Source organism: Apodemus sylvaticus, chromosome 12 (assembly GCF_947179515.1).
Source record: "Apodemus sylvaticus chromosome 12, mApoSyl1.1, whole genome shotgun sequence".
Taxonomy (NCBI): domain Eukaryota; kingdom Metazoa; phylum Chordata; class Mammalia; order Rodentia; family Muridae; genus Apodemus; species Apodemus sylvaticus.
Window position 1 is genome coordinate 16,086,183 of NC_067483.1, and position 19,089 is coordinate 16,105,271.

At 41.4% G+C, this 19,089-nt stretch overlaps 1 protein-coding gene across 1 annotated transcript in view; it reads left to right on the forward strand.

Moving 5' to 3' along the window:
* Cdh20 (cadherin 20) overlaps positions 1-19,089 on the forward strand; it is a 92,631-nt gene that overhangs the window by 8,731 nt on the left and 64,811 nt on the right. Inside the window, exons 2-3 of the mRNA XM_052201004.1 lie at positions 11,648-12,024; positions 18,478-18,772. Of these exons, the coding sequence (XP_052056964.1) occupies positions 11,779-12,024; positions 18,478-18,772 (541 nt within the window). The 5' untranslated portion in view covers positions 11,648-11,778. The remainder of the gene's footprint in view (positions 1-11,647; positions 12,025-18,477; positions 18,773-19,089) is intronic.

A 19,089-nucleotide genomic window follows, 5' to 3' on the forward strand; every position in this document is an offset into this window, starting at 1 on the left:
TTCATCCTCTGATTAAATATATTTGATAGTAAGGTCTTATGTCTTAATCTTCTGTTAGCTGTGGTAGCACTTGCCTATAGCTCCAGCACTCAGGATTCTTCTGATCCTTTGGAAGTACCAGCCACACTCAGGGTCCAGAGAAAGACTCTATCTCAAAAGGCAACAAACGTCATTTAGATAACAGATTTACTTGTACTCCAAATTTTTCCTCCTACAGGTAAATTGTTATGGCTCCTCCTAGTTAACTGTCAACTTGACACAGCTTAGAGTCACTGGAGAAGAGAGTTTCAGTGAGGGACTGCCCAGATCAAATTGGCCTATGGAACTGCCTGTGGAGGACTATTGTGACTGTACCTTGATGTAGAAGGCCCCACTGTGGCAGCACCATTGCCTAGGCAGGTAGGCTTGAGTGGCATATGAAAGTTTGCTGAGTATACACCAGCCTGCAAGAGAGCCAGCAAGCAGCAACCACCATCATTTCTGCTGTGCTTCTTTGGCTGTGAAATGAGTTCCTTGGTTGGAAGTAATGCTTTGTGGAACAGTAAGTAAGACCTCAGCTAAAATCCTGCTTGAGTCCTGACTTCCCTCAAAAATGGACTATCACCATGGGCTGAAAGAAATTCGTTCCCATGCTAAGTATCTTTTGGTCATGGCATTTGTCACAGCTACATGATGAAATAAGAGTATTCTCAAAGGCAAATGGCAGAGAAAAACACTGAGTAGGTCAGTTGCTAGCAACTTCTTTGTTTGCTTTTTTTTTTTACTTTATTTCAGACTTTCTCATTATGATTATGTAGACCAGGCTGGCTCTAAACATGGGGCAATGCTTCTCCAGCCTGTGCCTCCAGAGTGCTGGGTTTACTGGCAGGTACATCACAACTGTCCTCTGCCCCTTCTCAAAGAACTTTCTCAATGAATTATGCTTTTAAATATTTTAGATACATGTTTTAATGCACAATGACAAATGCAACACAATTATAAATGTTTAATAAGATGAGACATTCATGAGCATGCGGGACAATTCGCAGAAATCAAAAGTGATCATTCTTGACTGACTATAGTCAGAGAAATTGCCCGTGGACCGAGCTGCAGTTCCATTAGCTTGATTACAAGTGAAAAGCAGAGGAGGGGAGGAAAGCAGGCCAAAGCCTCCCTGACTCCTCAAGGAGTAAGACATTTACAAGGGACTTTGTGTGCAAGGACAACTGGCAGTCTATTTGCTGGTCTTGGAGGCACTAACAGGAAAGAATGGTAACCTCAACTGCAAACACTATTTACGGTGGAGACGAAGAGCTGAGAGGGCTTGGACATGGACACTAGCAGCAGAATCCTACAGTGGGAATGTCTGTATTCATGACAAAGGAGTGGGAGTTAGAGCTAGAAGGTCAATGAGGTTTCACAGTGGGCACAAATGCACTTTTTTTATTCGATATATTCCTTATTTACATTTCAAGTGATTTTCCCTTTCCTGGATCCTCCCTCCCCAAAAGTCCCATAAGCCCTCTTCCCTCCCCCTGTTCCCCAATCCAACCCTTCCCACTTCCCTGTGCTGGTATTCCCCTACACTGCTGCACCGAGCTTTTCCAGGACCAGGGGCCACTCCTTTCTTCTTAGTGGGCACCATTTGATATGTGCATTGTGTCTTGGGTATTCCAAGCTTCTAGGCTAATATCCATTTATCAGTGATGCATACCATGAGTGTTCTTTTGAGATTGGGTTACCTCACTTAGGATGATGCTCTGCAGTTGGATCCATTTGTCTAAGAATTTCATGAATTCATTGTTTCTAATGGTTGAATAGTACTCCATTGTGTATATATACCACATTTTCTGTATCCATTCCTCCATTGAGGGACATCTGTGTTCTTTCCAGCTTCTGGCTATTATAAATAACATATATAATATATATATATATATATATAATATTAAAAATAACCTATATAATAACATAGCGGAGCATGTATCCCTATTACATGCTGGAGAATCCTCTGGGTATATGCCCAGGAGTGGTATAGCAGGGTCCTCTGGAAGTATCATGCCCAGGTTTCTGAGGAACAGCCAGACTGACTTCCAGAGTGGTAGTGCCATCTTGCAACCACACCAGCAGTGGAGGAGTGATCCTCTTTCTCCACATCCTCGTCAGCACTTGTTTTCTCCTGACTTTTGATCTTAGCCATTCTGACTGGTGTGTGGAGAAATCTCAGGGTTGTTTTGATTTGCATTTCCCTGATGACTAAAGATGTTGAACATTTCTTTAGGTGCTTCTCAGCCATTAGATATTCCTCAGGTGAAAATTCTTTGTTTAGCTCTGTACCCCATTTTTAAGGGGAATATTTGGCTCTCTGGAGTCTACCTTCTTGAGTTCTTTGTATATCTTGGATATAAGCCCTCTCTCGGATGTAGTGTTGGTAAAGATCTTTTCCCAATTTGTTGGTTGCCATTTTGTCCTTTTGACAATGTCCTTTGCCATACAGAAACTTTGCAGTTTTATGAGGTCCCATTTGTCAATTCTTGATCTTAGGGCATAAGTTATTGGTGTTCTGTTCAGGAAATTTTCCCCTGTGCCCATGTCCTCAAGGGTCTTCCCCAGATTCTTTTCTATTAGTTTCAGTGTGTCTGGTCTTATGTTGAGATTCTTTTTTTTATTCGATATAATTTATTTACATTTCAAATGATTTCCCCTTTTCTAGCCCCCCACTCCCTGAAAGTCCCGTAAGCCCCCTTCTCTTCCCCTGTCCTCCCACCCACCCCTTCCCACTTCCCCGTTCTGGTTTTGCCGAATACTGTTTCACTGAGTCTTTCCAGAACCAGGGGCCACTCCTCCTTTCTTCTTGTACCTCATTTGATGTGTGGATTATGTTTTGGGTATTCCAGTTTTCTAGGTTAATAACCACTTATTAGTGAGTGCATACCATGATTCACCTTTTGAGTCTGGGTTACCTCACTTAGTATGATGTTCTCTAGCTCCATCCATTTGCCTAAGAATTTCATGAATTCATTGTTTCTAATGGCTGAATAGTACTCCATCGTGTAGATATACAGCAGGTGTTGGAGAGGGTGTGGAGAAAGAGGAATACTCCTCCACTGCTGGTGGGGTTGCAAATTGGTACAACCACTCTGGAAGTCTATGTCTTTTTATTAGGGAATTGAGTCCATTGATGTTAAGAGATATTAAGGAACAGTGATAGTTGCTTCCTGCTGTTTTTGATGCAATTTTCATTTTTATATGGTTGTCTTCTTTTGGGTTTGGTGAAAGGAGATAACTTTCTTGCTTTTTCTTGTGTGTAGTTTCCCTCCCTTTGTTGGTATTTTCCATTCATTATGCTTTGAAGGGCTGGGTTTGTGGAAAGATACTGTGTAAATTTGTTTTTGTCATGAAAAATCTTGGTTTCTCCACTTATGGTAATTGAAAGATTTGCTGGATATAGCAGTTTGGGTTAGCATTTGTGTTCCCTTAGGGTCCCCATGACGTCTGCCCAGGCTCTTCTGGCTTTCAAAGTCTCTGGTGAGAAATCCGGTGTAATCCTAATAGGTCTACCTTTATATGTTAGTTGACTTTTTCCCTTACTGTTTTTAATATCCTTTCATTGTTTAGTACATTTGGTGTTTTAATTTTTATATGACAGGATGAATTTCTTTTCTGGTCGAATCTATTTGGAGTTCTGTAGGCTTCTTTTATGTTCATTGGCATCTCTTTCTTTAGGTTAGGGAAGTTTTCTTCTATAATTGTGCTGAAGACATTTACTGGCCCTTTCAGTTGGAGATCTTGACTCTCTTCTATGCCTATAATCCTTAAGTTTGGTCTTCTCATTTTGTCCTGGATTGCCTGGATATTTTGGGTCATGAGCCTTTTGCATTTTTCATTTTCTTTGACTATTGTATCAATACTTTCTACGGTATCTTCTGCATCTGAAATTCTCTCTTCCATCTCTTGTATTCTGTTGTTGATGCTTGGATCCATGACTCCTGACTTCTTTTCTATGTTTTCTATGTCCTGAGCTGCCTCTCTTTGTGATTTTGTTATTGTTTCTACCTCCTTCTTTAGATCCTGGATGGCTTTGTTTAATTCCTTCATCTGTTTTGTTGTGTTTTCCCTTAGTTCTTCAAGGGCTTCTTGCTGTTCACATGTGTTCTCTTGTATTTCTTTAAGGGAGTTATTTATGTCTTTCTTGAAGACACCATGATACCCTCCATCAGCATCATGACCTGTGATTTTTAAATCAAAATCTTGCTTTCCTGGTGTGTTGGAGTATTCAGGACTTGCTGTTGTAGGAGTTCGGATGGTGCCATATTGCCTTGATTTCTGTTGGCAACGTTCCCACATTTACCTTTTGCCATCAGGTTATCTCTAGTGTTAGTTGGGTCTGCTATCATTGGCAGGAGCTTGCTCCTCCTGTGTGTGTGCCTGTAGGCCTATCTCAGCAACTTTAGGTAAGCTACTTTCTCCTGGCACAAATTGCTGTGGTGCTGCAGAGCTCCTGGGTGCAGGTAGAGTCCTCATGTGATGTGTCCCAAGTGAACCTCTACTCTGGTGGAGCCTGCCTACCAATCTGTTGCACAGTCACAGAAGCAAAGATAACAGCGGAGACCCACTCTCTTGTAGTTGTATTTGGGTATGTACCTCTGTGGCCCTGATCAGCTCTGGATGCAGGCTGTGCAGGCGGATCCTCCGCTCTTCAGGGCCGCACTCACCTGTATAGGCTGCCTCTTCCTAGCTGGCTGCTGGGTGTATAGCTGGCTTCCTGCACTGCTTCGAGATGGGGTGCTGTGGCCAAGGCTGTTCCCAGTCCAGAGGCGGAGAACAGAAGGCTCTTGCCAGAGGCCTCCAGACTGGATCCTCTGCTCTGCAGGGCCGGATTCCCCAGTGCAAGCTGCCTCTTCCTAGCTGGCCTCTGGGTGTGTATCGCAAATGCACTTTTCAAATCCAGCTCTCAATTACATAATTCAAGCTTGCTTCTCTATTCCTATCACACACACACACACACACACACACACACACACACACACAGAGCCTCATCTTCATATTCTTATGTAAAATCAGAGCCAATCCTAATCTTCAGTTAAACTCTGCTATGTTTTCTTGCTACAACATCAACTCCATAAGCAAGTGAACTTTACAGCTGCATTTGCATAGACCATTTTGGCTGTAGGGAAGACAGAGAGAGCAGAAGCCTGGGAAACAAAGAGAACTGGCAATAGACTGAAACAACACCATGTATTATGTAACCAAACTTAGAACAAGCAAGAGTGCTGCCCACTCTCCCAGGAAAATCTCTGGGGAAATTAGGTATCCTCTTATTTCATTTTTTTTCTTAATGCCACAGCCCTTCAGTTCTGTATACACTATCGGTTAACTAACCATTTTCTTGAGAGGTAAACAAGACAAATATTGGCATAAGAGATGTCCACATACTGGTGTTATATAGCCCATTTCAGAGATGATTTTGAGAAAATGTGGTGAGGTGGCACAGGTGAGACCTGTGTAGTATTAGAATGGAACTAAAACTCCAGTAAGTGTGTAGCAGGGAAGTCCTGGATGCATTAAGATTTAAGGACCTCACCCTCTAAAGCAACTGCATACAACTCATATGAACTCACAGAGACTCAGTGAAGCAGCCAACACTGGCCTACATGGGTCTGCACCAGGGTCTCTGTATAAATCACAGCTTTCACTGTAGTATTCTGTAAGAGTCCTGAGCGTGTGAATGAGTGAGTCTCTGATCCTTCTGCCTTCTACTGGAGCACTTTTCCTTCTGTTGGGTTGCCTTGTCCAATTTCACTGTGATAGGCTTTGTTTTATCTTATCTCTATTTTGTTCTGTTCTGTTGTTCTTAGAAGCCTATCCTTTTCTAATGAGAGAAAGAACTGGAGTAGATCAGGATGGGAGGGGCAGTGGGAAGGAAGTGGGAGGAGTAAAACTAAGGGACACTATAATGTAAAACATAATGAGAAAACTATTTTTAATAAAAGGGGGAAAGAGATGAGGGCCTCAGGAGCAAGGGATGTGGGGTGGGTTGGTGAATTCATGATCATGATGAGGCTGGAGGTTTTACTTACCTGAAGACTGATGGGAGAGAGGTGTGAGTGGGTCCTCTGGAGGTAGCAAAAGTGCCTTCGGCTAAGAGAACTGCCTCTTGCTTTCATGATTCAAAATCATGCCATGGACTCTTCTCCAAATGGAGTCCCAAGGTGGCGAACAGATTCAGGAATATTCAAATGTGATTGGCAAAGTCACTGAAAATATTACCTTTGTGGTATTCCATATGGGCTATTTTTGCAAGCCATGTGTGCTCAAATATACAATCACTGTATGAGCGTTTTAGTTATATATGTTCACACATGTCATTTTCTAGAAATCCTGTAGTTTATACTGAAGGAATCTGACTCCTACACCTCACAAGAGACTTTTGATGGAGGCATGAGACAACGTGGGCTGCAGAGCCCCATTCGGATTTAATGTGGGGCACCTTATGGTATACTGTCATGTTTCATTGTGATATGTAAGATCTCCATGAAATTTCTCTTTCTTTGTTTTCTTTGAAGTGCATTTTTGAAGCTCTTGATTAAAATCAGCCTGATTGCTGTTGAAGTATAGCAACATAAAAACACTGATAGTAAATGACAAGAGAGAGAGAGAGAGAGAGAGACAGACAGACAGACAGACAGAGAGACAGATGTTGTGAATAGTTTTGGGCTTGTATTTTGATGCTAATTCCACTCCTCAGAGGGGCTACAGATGCGGCATTGCCCTGTGAACCTTACCTTTTCAAATAAAGGCTTGAGTCAATGATTGGGCAGGAGGAAGTGGGAGGAGCTGAGAGTCTATGGGAGGAGCTGAGAGTCTATGGGAGGAGCTGAGAGTCTATGGGAGGAGCTGAGAGTCTATGGGAGGAGCTGAGAGTCTATGGGAGGAGCGATGGGCGATCCATGGAGAGGCAGCAGAGAGAGAGAAGCTCATGCCTGGAGAAACAGCATGTTATATGGGATAATATAGATGGAAATAGAGTAGTGTAGGGAGATCTGCCCAATCTAGGCTTGTAGCTTGTTTTGTTAACTGATTGAGTTGAGCTGTCTTTTACCAGGGAATTGGGTTGGAAACAAAGTAGCAACAGAGTGAGAGAGAGAGAGAGAGAGAGAGAGAGAGAGAGAGAGAACATGGTTTCTCCTAGGTATAGTGGAGAAGAAAGTTTATTGTAAATGAAAGGAAGAACATATCCAAAGACAAGGACATCTGGGAAGTCCAGAGTGAAAATGACCCTGAGCTTGTCCATGTGAGAAGGGAAGCTGGGAGAGGGGAGACCCAGGAGACTAGGAAATTACATAGCAGACAAAAGGGCCAGGTAACCGAATTGACTGGATTCTACAGGGAAGGGCAACAGGAGGAAGAAGAGCCCAGCTCTTAGACAAGGGGAGTTTAGGGTAAGGGGCTTCATATGCCAGTCACACCCTGTGACAGGCAGGGACTGAGGGATGTTGGGAGACCCTGGTGGCCAGGCCCACTTGGATATGCTATATAGAAACCTCAGCCATTTGTTCTGGGTTTGAGACCTAACACCCCAGTCTTTTGTTGATAATAAATGGTAAGGGAGGACATAATATTTTCTATGACTGCTTCCTGCTGGCATTGGGCATCATAGTTAGGAACCAGAGAAAGCTGGAATGATAACCAAGGCCACCCATCTCACTCCCTGTGCAGGCTCTCCTCAACCATCTGGGGCAGGCCACTTTAGAACAGCTTGTAAAAAACGACAACCTAGGGCTAGCAGCTTTGGAGACATCTAGAGTGCAGAAGTTCAGACTGGTTGGAAATTCCGTCAGAAGCACCTGGGCTGGTGAGTTTGGAGCAGTTTGCAGTGTTTAGTGAGGTGGCCCCGGTAGTTTGGAGAGAAGAGTCCCAAGATGAGGGAAGAGAGGAATCTGTCTCTCGGGAATCGGCAGGTGAAAAAACATAAGAACACTTACATGGGGTCCCTTTGACCTGGAAGATATGGATCCATGTCAACACCCTGGAGTTTACATGATTTTTTTTATAAGTTTGCAAAGAGATAGAAGTTTTAGATATGTTAGCAGATATCACTATCAACACAGACTTCACTACTTCATTAAAAGCATCAGAGCCCAGCAGCAATCCAAGCCCCCCACCTTCCCACAAGGAGTCTCTAACAGTCTTCTGGAGAGACCCCATTTGAAGTTCTCTGAGCAGTTTCTCCATTTTCATGAAAAGCCCAGGAAAACTGGATAATGAGGAGAGAAATCAGAGGAAGACAATAAAAGCCCAGTTCATTTCAAGGAGAAAGCAGTAACCATCCTCCGTCTACATTTTAAATATCACAACGAATTTAAGTAACAAAATAAACAATTCACTGAGAACACACTTTGAGCACAACTTTAATTTCCTCCTACTGTGTTCATTACCAAGCTGTTTGCTTTCTTTCAGGAGACTAGGGGGTTGGGAACTTCTAAAAGATTCATTTAGCACAGAAGTCAATTTCCACTAATGTAGTCTTCACATGGCATGGGTATTCTCCCCAAAGCAGACCTGTGTATAGATATTCATGTCAGCGTCAGCACTTACAGAAACAGTAATTAGCCTCAAACAAGTAATCTATTCATATCTGTAGGAAAAATATAAACGTGAGAACCATACCATCTATAATTGCGAATGGTTAGTAAGTCTAAAAAGAGTGGTATTTTTCCCTTCTTTTGTAGAAAGCAACTATGATAAGAACAGTGTTACTATTGCACAGCACGGCTTTTCATTTCTGAACATTGAGGCAGGGATGTTGCCCATGCGTTTCACCCTGAGGAAGCAGAAACAGTTTGCTTTCCACCATTTGTTACTACCCAGTTCCGTCACCCAGAGTTTACATGCATGGGAACCGTCATTGCCGAATCAGAGGGGCCCGGAGATGACCGCCTTTCCCAGAATCTTGGAGAAGTCCACATGCCCTAAACACCCCAAAATCATTTTTGTGTATATAAAGTGAAAGAAGAGGAAACAAGAACATTACACTCATTTGTAGGGAGCACAAGTCGGCAAGAGATGGGGAGAAAAACTGACGCAATTGAACTGAGGTCAAAATATTCATCACAAGGTTACTACTGATTTTTTTAAACTCCTCAGATTGTACCTATAGGTAAGGTCAGGGGAGCTTAATTGGCAATAATCCTTGTCTGTTTATGAGAGCTAGGAGAATATAATGCTCATGACTTAAAATCCCTCAACATTGCCTTGCATCTTGCTCTGTTGATGAACTTTAGTCATGTGAAGAGAGCAGGGGCCTTTAAACACACACACACACACACACACACACACGCATGCTTGCACGTGTGCACATGCACATGCACACACAAACACATAGAGCAAGCTGCTGGGGGAGGGGGCAACAGAAAAATAAGAGTGCTAGGGAGAAATCATGTATAAAGCCCAGACATTAGCCAAAATGCGCATGTATGCACAACTATAAAGCACATTCTATGTTGATAACTGCAATCTATAAAAGAACTTTCTCTACAATTTCAGAGTTTTCCAGTAGCTGCCCCTTTATTAAGTATCTTCATAAGGAAAAGCTATGAGTGGTTACTATAGAATCGGACTGAGACAGAATCTTCTATAAAACAGTACTCAACACACATTAGAGACCTGTGGAATGATTTTATTACCATTCCAATCCTGAAGGACTTTGTTCCCAGTTCTATCCATGAAACATGTTTTATGTTTGTCTTTATTATTTTCAATATGCCCCTGGCAATTTTTGTGATTCTCCAAATTCCAGTGGTTACTTTTGTCATTAACCTTCATTATCCCATCATATCCTCATAAGAGGCCATGGAGTAGACAGGAGAATTACTGTTCCCACTTGACAGACAGGAAAGTAAATAGGGGAGCCTCTCACAGAGTCTACCATCAGAGCTCTTGACTTGTGGTAGATAAGTCAGGGGGGAAGACAGAAATGGAGAACAAATCTGTTGCTCTTGTAGAAATTTGTGTGTTGATAATACATAAATCATCTATTCCCTTTGTGACTTGCCGAGCATGGTAATCTGCCTACCAGTTTTGTGGAGTGATGCCCTATATTTCACCTTATATTTTCCAAAGAAAGCATATCTGTGCCTCATCAATTCATCTCCCATATTAAGGTTCTTCCTTCCAAAACACTTCTCCTTAGAAAGGGACCAAAAAAAAAAAAAAAAGAATTTCTGTTTCTGTTGGTGAATCCATAGAGAGAAAGAACTGCTGCTGTCTGAAAACTCACTGTCTAACAACAATACCACAAAGGAATCAGCCTAAATAAGGCACACCTGGCATGCATTTTCCTTAAGACACTATCTGTAGATCAGAGCTCTGAAGAGGCATGACTATTCCAAACCAGTTTCCTCAGACTTTCCTCTCTGTTAACTCCACTGATGTGACTTGTCACAAACTGAAATAACTCTATATGAATGACTGTGGAATATTTGTGAAGTTTTTCATGCTTCTCACTGGGGAGAATTAGAGAGGATGCTAAGCCGTCTCCTGGAGATTACGAGCGGAAGGCAGTGAGTTAGCATCGATGCATCTCTTCTGGACCACATTCAAAACAAAGGTCACTATTTAGTTGCACAGATCTGAAAATCTCAGGTGCACACATTCATTCCAAGGCACAGCAGCAGTTCTGCCAGTTAGCAGTGAAAATATTAAGTGCACAGAAAACATTTCCACTGCTCTGAGGAGTACCCTGAGTGCAAGGCTATCTCATCAAACCCAGGCATGGGAGGGAATAAAAGGCTGATGGGGTCATAGCCAAGAAGTGAGGCCATGGGTGAAATCTGCCTCGGCAGCCACAGAAGAAGTGTGACTGATGAAAAGGTGTTTCCGGGTAGACATTAACGTCCTGGTGCCTAAATGAGTCTTTCAGGCCAGAAAAGGAAATCTGTTAGAACAGTTCTTAGCTTACTGTGGTGGCATATGACTAATAGCACTTTAAAGTCCCCTGTGAAAGATATAATGATTAACTGACCATTCACAGCCCTGAAAGGTCTCATTAGCAGCCCCTATCAGTGCTCCACAGCTGAAGCAGTAGACTGTGAAACTTGATTCTCATGAGTTCAGAGAATGATTCAAGTTACAAGTTGTCATCTATGGCCACTTATAAATGAAGCCCAAGTTTCATAGCATAATCAATAACAGAGGTAGGAAGAAGATAATTGTCACTGGCAAAAGAAAAGAGTCCAATTTTGTTCTATTTTTTAATAAGCCAAAAATATCAGCTGAGCTAATATGTTAGTTGTAAGTAGATGTAAATTTTCAAACAGAATGTTCTTCTGAAGAGTTCAGGAGGCTTTCTGATTATAGATATTTTGAAGAACATACTATTAATTTTTTCAAGACAGTCAAGCCCTTAAGGTAAGCTACTGTTGAGAACAAGTTTTTCATGTTTTTTTTTAACGTGTTTTATCGTCTCCAAATCCAAATCCAAATATTTGGGACTGATGTAGAACAACATACTATGTTTTTATAATCAAAATATTATTTATTGGGAGAGATTTCATAAGGGATAGCCAGCTGACTCATTCAACAGAAGACAAATTATTTCCTGCCATTTCTGGAAAACTTAAAAGCAGTCCCAGAAAGGAATCCCCTGACAGTCTTTCCCTTAACTTGACAGGACTTCAGCTTGACTTGAATGGAGACCTCCTTTGGGAAGCAATGAGTGTCCAGTAATCTGTGCTGTGGCTTGTTTTGTTTGGAAACTCAAGCCCAGTGCTTGCCACCGGCTTCTGAAACTCCTGCAAGCCCATGTGGACTACGGGTAGAATGAGCAATGCAAAGAGCTGTCTTGGACTTGGCACATCTTTGTACTTGTGGGCACTGATGGACCTCACAACCGCTGTTCTCTCCAGCACTCCAATGCCAGAAGCCGAATTAGGAACACTCTTCTCAGAAAGGCCACAGCCACATCAGCGAAGCAAGAGAAGCTGGGTTTGGAATCAGTTTTTTGTCCTGGAAGAGTACACTGGGACTGACCCCTTGTATGTCGGCAAGGTAAGATGTGCCCAGTAGAAAGAGAAATGTTCAGGGCATCTGGTGTTGAGATTGGGTATTAAAGTGAGTTGAATATGAATGATCATCTAGCCTAGGTCTGAGGTCTAAGGAAAATGCTAACTAGTTGGACAGTGTTGACCACCAACTAAAATACAGCACTGCTTTGTCAGATAGTGGTCATAAAGAGAACTCTCTTTCTCTAAGCTTCCATTCAGTGGTAAAAAAGAAAAAAATCCACAAACACATTTTGCAGGAAAAGTTTCAGACCTTAACAAAAGCCACTCAACCCTTAATAGAAGTAGCAGGGACCTTCTAGGAATATCATAATTGAATATTTGTAGTGTGTGTGTATATGAGTGTGTGTGTGTGTGTGTGTGTGTGTGTGTGTAAGCACTTCTATAGGTTTAGCTTGAGACCTAAGTTTCATGAAAATCAACATCAAAACAATAAAACATTCTCCTTCAAAATTTCCTAGTATGACTGTTTTGGGGTTAGTTAGAGACAATCGATGAATATATTTATAAACTTTATATTCAAAGCCCCTTAATTTATCTATTACCATTTTCATTTTTAACCTTGGCTTTCTTTTCTGTCTGCCTTCTTTGGTTGTTAGTCAGAGACCATTTTATGAATGCAACAAAGGGAGAGAGAATGGGAGACAAGAAATTAATTAGAAAATAAATAATTCATTCTATTAAACACTTGTTTAGTGCCAAAGCTATAAGTGTGTGCTTCTGATACAAACACATGTGGTTCCATGCCCAGTCACGAGCTTCCAGAGAGCCCTGTGAGCCCAAGTCCGCAGTAGTCTCAACAGCTGCCTACAACTCCCTTCTCCTTTTCTTAAGGATTTTTAAAAATTATTTAACTGGAGGGGGGGGTGGAAGTGGGGATAGGTGTGTGTGTGTGTGTGTGTGTGTGTGTGTGTGTGTGCGTGTGTGTTCACACATGTGTATGTCTGATTGCAATGGCTGCGAGGCCAGTCATTGATTCCCTTGAAGCTGGAGTTATATCCAGTTGTAAGCCATGAGATGAAAACTAAATTCGGTCCTCTGTAAGACTGGTGACCACTCTTACCTGCTGAGCCTTCTCTCCAGACCCTTCTGCTCCCTTCTTAATCCCTGGCTAGACTACAACCTCCAGGAGGTCAAGAACATTCTTCTCAATTATCCTTAACACTAAAATTGTCACTCGATACAAAACCTTGGTGAAAACACAGTTAGTAAAGGGGAAAATGAATGACTACCTGCTGGAATGGTAAGGACTGAATAAGCTGACACACATAAGACGCTTAACATGGCATCTGTGGTAATTACTCCTTGTGACATTGGAATGCTCACTAGTAGCAACAGTAGTACAGAGTTCACTCTGGGAACCCAGCAGCTCCTAAAGTATACCTAATGCTCCTACAAATTAAATGTGTGGCCTCTAAATTCTCCATCATCTTCTCTATCCTTTCTGTACAATTAGTCACCAAAGATATCAATATCTCCTTGCCAGTTTCTCTCAGATTCACTTCTTCCCCTCAGAGTTTCTTCATTGTCATGATTTTCTGTTCCTTGAGATCAGATTAACTAAGCAGGCATCACCTAGTCTCACTGTGTAATGATTCTGTTGAGTACGTTTACTTTGTGAAAGCACCTACTGCAGTATGCCAACCTTGGGAATCAACACCTGATTCAGGGACATCCTCTACCTCAGACTCACGATAAGGGACAAGATGTGCCTTCTTCCAGCTTCCTCCCAGCACTTACCATGCAGCCCAGGTGTTTGCTCAAGCTACTCTCCTGATAGGCATATACTATGGCTGCCTCTCTAAAGTGGTGTTCAAGTTACCTAGCATCTGCCCTACAAACTACTTACAGCATGAACATTTCTTCAGCCTAACAGAGATTTGAAGACATCCAGTTTCTTGATAGTTGCAAAATAGTCCTTCATAGTAGAAATTTGTGGTTAGTGTGGAAATACATTTAAGAAAATAACATTAATATTCTGTAATTATTTTATATTCTCATATACTTTAGGGCCATCTTCCTTCTTTTAAAAGATAGAAAGAGGAAGACTGATTGCCAGTCTTGTCTGTATCGCCTCCCAGCCCCGGTACAAAAGTAATAATAGTGTAGAATAAAGTGATCAATAATCATGCAGAATGAAAATGTCAACTAATATTGTGGTAAACTTGGCTCATCCCTTCAGTCACATGCACACAAAGTAAACAATTATAACAATGCTGTGAAGTGAATGCAACAGAAGGAACTGGGCTTGGGGTGAGGGCTTTTGTCCACAGGGCAGGTTACACTAGTGGTAAATAACGCTCCATCACCATCACGCTTGCCCCACAGCCATGGGTTTTCTTCCCTGTTGTTCAGAAAATAGCTGACCAACGACTTGAAATTTAACCATGACAACATCCACACAAGTGCAGTGGGATCCGGGACCTGAAGACTTGCCTCCTGGGCTTCTCACGGATGTTGGGAAGTGTAGGCATTATATTATTGTGCCTGTTTAAAGATTATACTTGTATTATTAAAATGCTAATTTCTGTGCCCACATATCTGATGGTAATCCTTATTCTAAGAACCTCCTGCCCCAATGATGTGTAAACATTGCTATCCATTTCTTTCCTGATTGGTCAATAAATCTAGCTGATTAGCCAGAGATTCTTCCCACCTAGGGGAGGAAGAGAGAGAAGTGAGGATTCATCACAGGACACCACAGTCTCTAGGACACTATGAGGCATGAAGAGAAAACTCCTGGAGTAGAGAAAGCCATAAAATGCAAGTATCTCAGGGATTTTGGCTGGTTTAGTTTAGAGAATTAAAACAGAATAATATTGCTCAGTTTTTGCCCTAAAATTTAATAAATAAATACAACAGTCCAGTGCCAATTAGTTAGGAATCATTTGGGTTAAGAAGAAAACAAGAAACAAGTTATTAAAAGACACTAACAGGGAAGTATATAAATATCTAACAAAATTGAAAGGGAAGCATGCTCAACCCAGGGTACAGAACACCTACATACCTGGCCAGTCACCTGCCTCACTCCCTCACTGCGGTTTACCCTGCACTGGTGGGTCGCTCCACACATAAGACACTTAGATATGCACTTGTTCATGTCCCTCTCTCTACTTTCTTTTGAATAGAATTCATCCATCTTTCACTTGCTATAGTCAGCTTGTCGCCTAAAGCCCTGGGAGATGTCTTCGTAGAGAGCCTGCCAGATCATTTGCTTATTTCAGGGAGGAATATGGCAACAGTGATCAGCATTAATTTGTATGGCCTTGTAAAAATCCACACCAGGCTTCCCATGGATGTGGCAGTGTCGAGTTAAAGCTAGATTATATTGACACGTGAAAGGAAGGTTACTGAGAACTCTGCCTGGGTGCAGACCTGTAGGCACAAGTCATGAACAGGCTAAGCTTCACACGGCCACTGTCTAAGCACAACTATCTGCACTCACTGTCTTTCGAGAATGTCACTAGGCACTCAGAGACTTCATCCCAAATCAACACAGAGTATTATTGCTGTTATTTTTTTTTAGAATATACATCTACTTTCAAGCATTCCCTTATATTCTAAGATCTTAAACACTGTGGATAGAAGAGATATCCATTCATCTGTCTAGAAAATTTCTACAGGAAAGATGTCTTCCCAGAATGTACTTATGCATTGTAGCTGGAGTTAACTTAGTATTAGCTGAAATAAAGATGAATAAAGGTAAAACATTTTAAGGGCATTACCAATTTCCCAAGAGCCTTAGAGGAGTTACTTAGTGGGGAGGACTCATCCATGAGCCTGAAACTTTACCCAGGCAATACTCTTTTCTCAGAGACTTTCAGGCCCATCCTCATGCGGTGCCATCCACATTTAAGTTCTGGAAGCCCTAACCTCTGCCCCCAATCTGTTGCCCCTGTCAAAAGATCCCTGGTTATTTCCCAAAGTCACAGTACATCTGACACCCTAGTGCCCTCTCCTCCTTCATTGCTATTTAAATAACCTTCTGGTAGAGGAATTGTTTTCTGCAGGATCCTGGAGACATACAACAGTATTCCTCAGAATCAGCTCTGGCTAAATCTCTTTATAGCTGGCATGCTCCTTGTTCATAGAAGAGCCTTCTCATTTCACTGCAGGAGCCCTGTGCCCCTCCCCTTGTGCTCTAATCTACTTTCTGTTGCTATGTTAAAACACCCAGACCAAAAGAAACCTGACCAGGGAAGGTTTATTTCATATTACACTTCCAGGTAACAATCATTCACTGTGGGAAGTCAAGCAGAAACTCAAGAATGACCCAAGATATTAACAATGGAGGCTCAACTACTGTTCTTATATAACCCAGATCCACCACTACCAAGGGATAGCAGTGGACTAGGCAATCCTAAGAGAATTAGCAATCTAGCAAATGCCCCCAAGAGACATTCCCACAGGTCATCTGATGGAGGCAATTCTTCTACTGAGGTTCCCTCTTCTCATATGTGTCAAGACAACAACAAAACCTTCAGTACTTGTTGACACACTCAGAAGCAACCTAAAATATACTATTAAAAAGAAAGCAATATGAGATTACCTCCAAAAGCTTGAGGCCTGAGCCTGTACCATCTACTACATGACACCAGGATGATTGCATAGTCTTTACCTCCCGATAACTTATTGTCTGCAAAGTTTCCTCAGTATCTTCTCCTATGGGGAACAATAAGAGAGCTAATGTGAGCTTCAGCACTGATTCCATTGGACCACAGCCAGCCTTATCAACCTCAGGAAACAGAGCTTCCCCTCAGCACTGCCAGCTTTGGTTTCTGTTGTTTATTAAGCCTACTCCAAAGGCAGGGCACTCACACTTGGCCTGTGATAGCATCAATAGTGCTTTAGTGTATCAAGCTCTGAGTCCATCATAACTTTCATGCCTTAACCTGTTTTATTGCAAGTTAAATGCAATAGGCCATAAAGTTCTACATGTACATACACATATGAACAGATATTTTTCTTTCACAATTTAAGAAACTTATAAGTGTTTTGCTTTCTCCTTACAGTTCCACTCCTCTACTCAGGAGCATATTTTCAGAGGGAATGCATTTTTGTTTCTTGTGTCCAGTTCCAAACTAAATGTCTTTTACTTCTACACAATAAGTGTTAGCTTTTTCGCTTTACTTTTTAAGCTGCATAAATGGATTTTAGTGATAATAGTGTATACGGAATAAAGAAATGTGAGAACACCATATTCTATATAGAATACTTTTAAGCAAATATAAATCCAAAGCTACTTAAAGGCTGATTTTATTCTCTAATTTCCCTTTGTAGGTAAGACACAGCTTGGATGGTTGGTTGGCCTGAAATAAGTTTGGAATTAGCTCAAAACTCATGCCAGCATTTGAAGCCATCCCTGTCTGAAGAGGCTGTGAACACGTTCAGGTGTCCTTTAAGCATCAAAGTTCATAAGATAAAGTCAGTATCCCTAAACTTTAACCCTCAGTGTAGCAGCGCCAGGGCCCTTTCAATGCTGCAGGGACTCTGGCCATCAAACTGTGCATAGCAACAAGGTCTTTAGCTTGGTTTTACTCCTGGAGGATTAAAGAAGGCAGATAAAAGATGAGTATGTTAATATCCTTTCTCGTTGAAGATACATCATATATCATCACCATAATTGGCCCCATTTATAGCTTTCCTACTATGGGAAAGAAGCAGTCCTCTTTACATATGTTAATCTCTAATGATCCCAGAAAGCCTTGGAAATAAGTGTTTCTGCTGCTCTCCATTTATAATATAATAAAATCAAGGGTTTGAACAGTATGTTTACTCATGTCAAGGACACTCAGTGGATAACTGACACAGACCATATTCAGGTCAGATATGTTGGGCTTATAGCATTAAGCCTAACACTTGTCTGTCTATTGATTTAATATGGGGAACTTTGGTCCTTAAGTATGTGAGTTCTGAAAACAGACAGCAACAAAGTTAGTAGTACTAACTAAACTTAATATTTGTGCTGATTTTTTAGAAAGAGACCTAAAGGATAACCCAAAACCCCAGCATTCTTGCTGACCATTTGCCCCTTAAATGCTGGGATTAAAGGCATATGCCACCACTTATTTTTAACTTTAAGACATTTAAACTTGTCTGCTGACTTTTCTCCTTCTCGAATAAAAGGACAATCTTTCTCAATAAATTTGCTCTTATTTCTATAGATGTCTTCTAGGTTTCTCAAGCACAATCATTTTAAAGTATCAAGATCATATTATGTATTAATATCATAAGAATATGATATAGAAAAAAACCCTCCCATATTGCCCTTTACTTATCTCAAAACATGTTGGTTCTTTACAAACAGACTTCCTAAATACTGAAGGGGAAAGAAAATTCCTATGTAAAGGGAAGTCTTAAGTCTGTCCAAAAGTGAAAATTAACGTGTTTCCAATACCTGTGCATATTAATAATGACATTTCAGTGCTTTTGTCCCCAGCTTCACTCAGACATGGACAGGGGAGATGGATCCATCAAATACATCCTTTCAGGAGAAGGAGCAGGCGTCGTGTTTACCATTGATGACACCACTGGAGACATCCATGCCATTCAGAGGCTCGACCGAGAGGAAAGAGCCCAATATACTCTACGGGCTCAAGCCCTAGACAGGAGAACAGGCCGGCCAATGGAGCCAGAGTCAGAGTTCATTATCAAAATCCAAGATATCAATGACAACGAGCCCAAGTTCCTGGATGGACCTTACGTTGCCACTGTGCCAGAAATGTCACCAGTAGGTAAGGTGGTGGTGAGCTCATTTTTTACCAATAGTAATTGCACTGTAGGAGGTCCTACTCTGTACACATAGAAGAGAAAAGATGCAGAAATCATAAAAGTAAAACTAAAATGACTGCCAACTCCTTCAACAGGTAGCGTCCTGGAGCTATGGAGATACCAGAAGCAGCCACATTAAGTAATAATTTTCCAATGCCTTCTAGTTCTCGAGTTCTTAAGAATCAAATATATGATAGCTGGATGATAGATTATATTGTATTAGAGTAGATTAGATTAGATTGTTAATGTAAATATTGGTATTACCAATAAACAAAAAAGA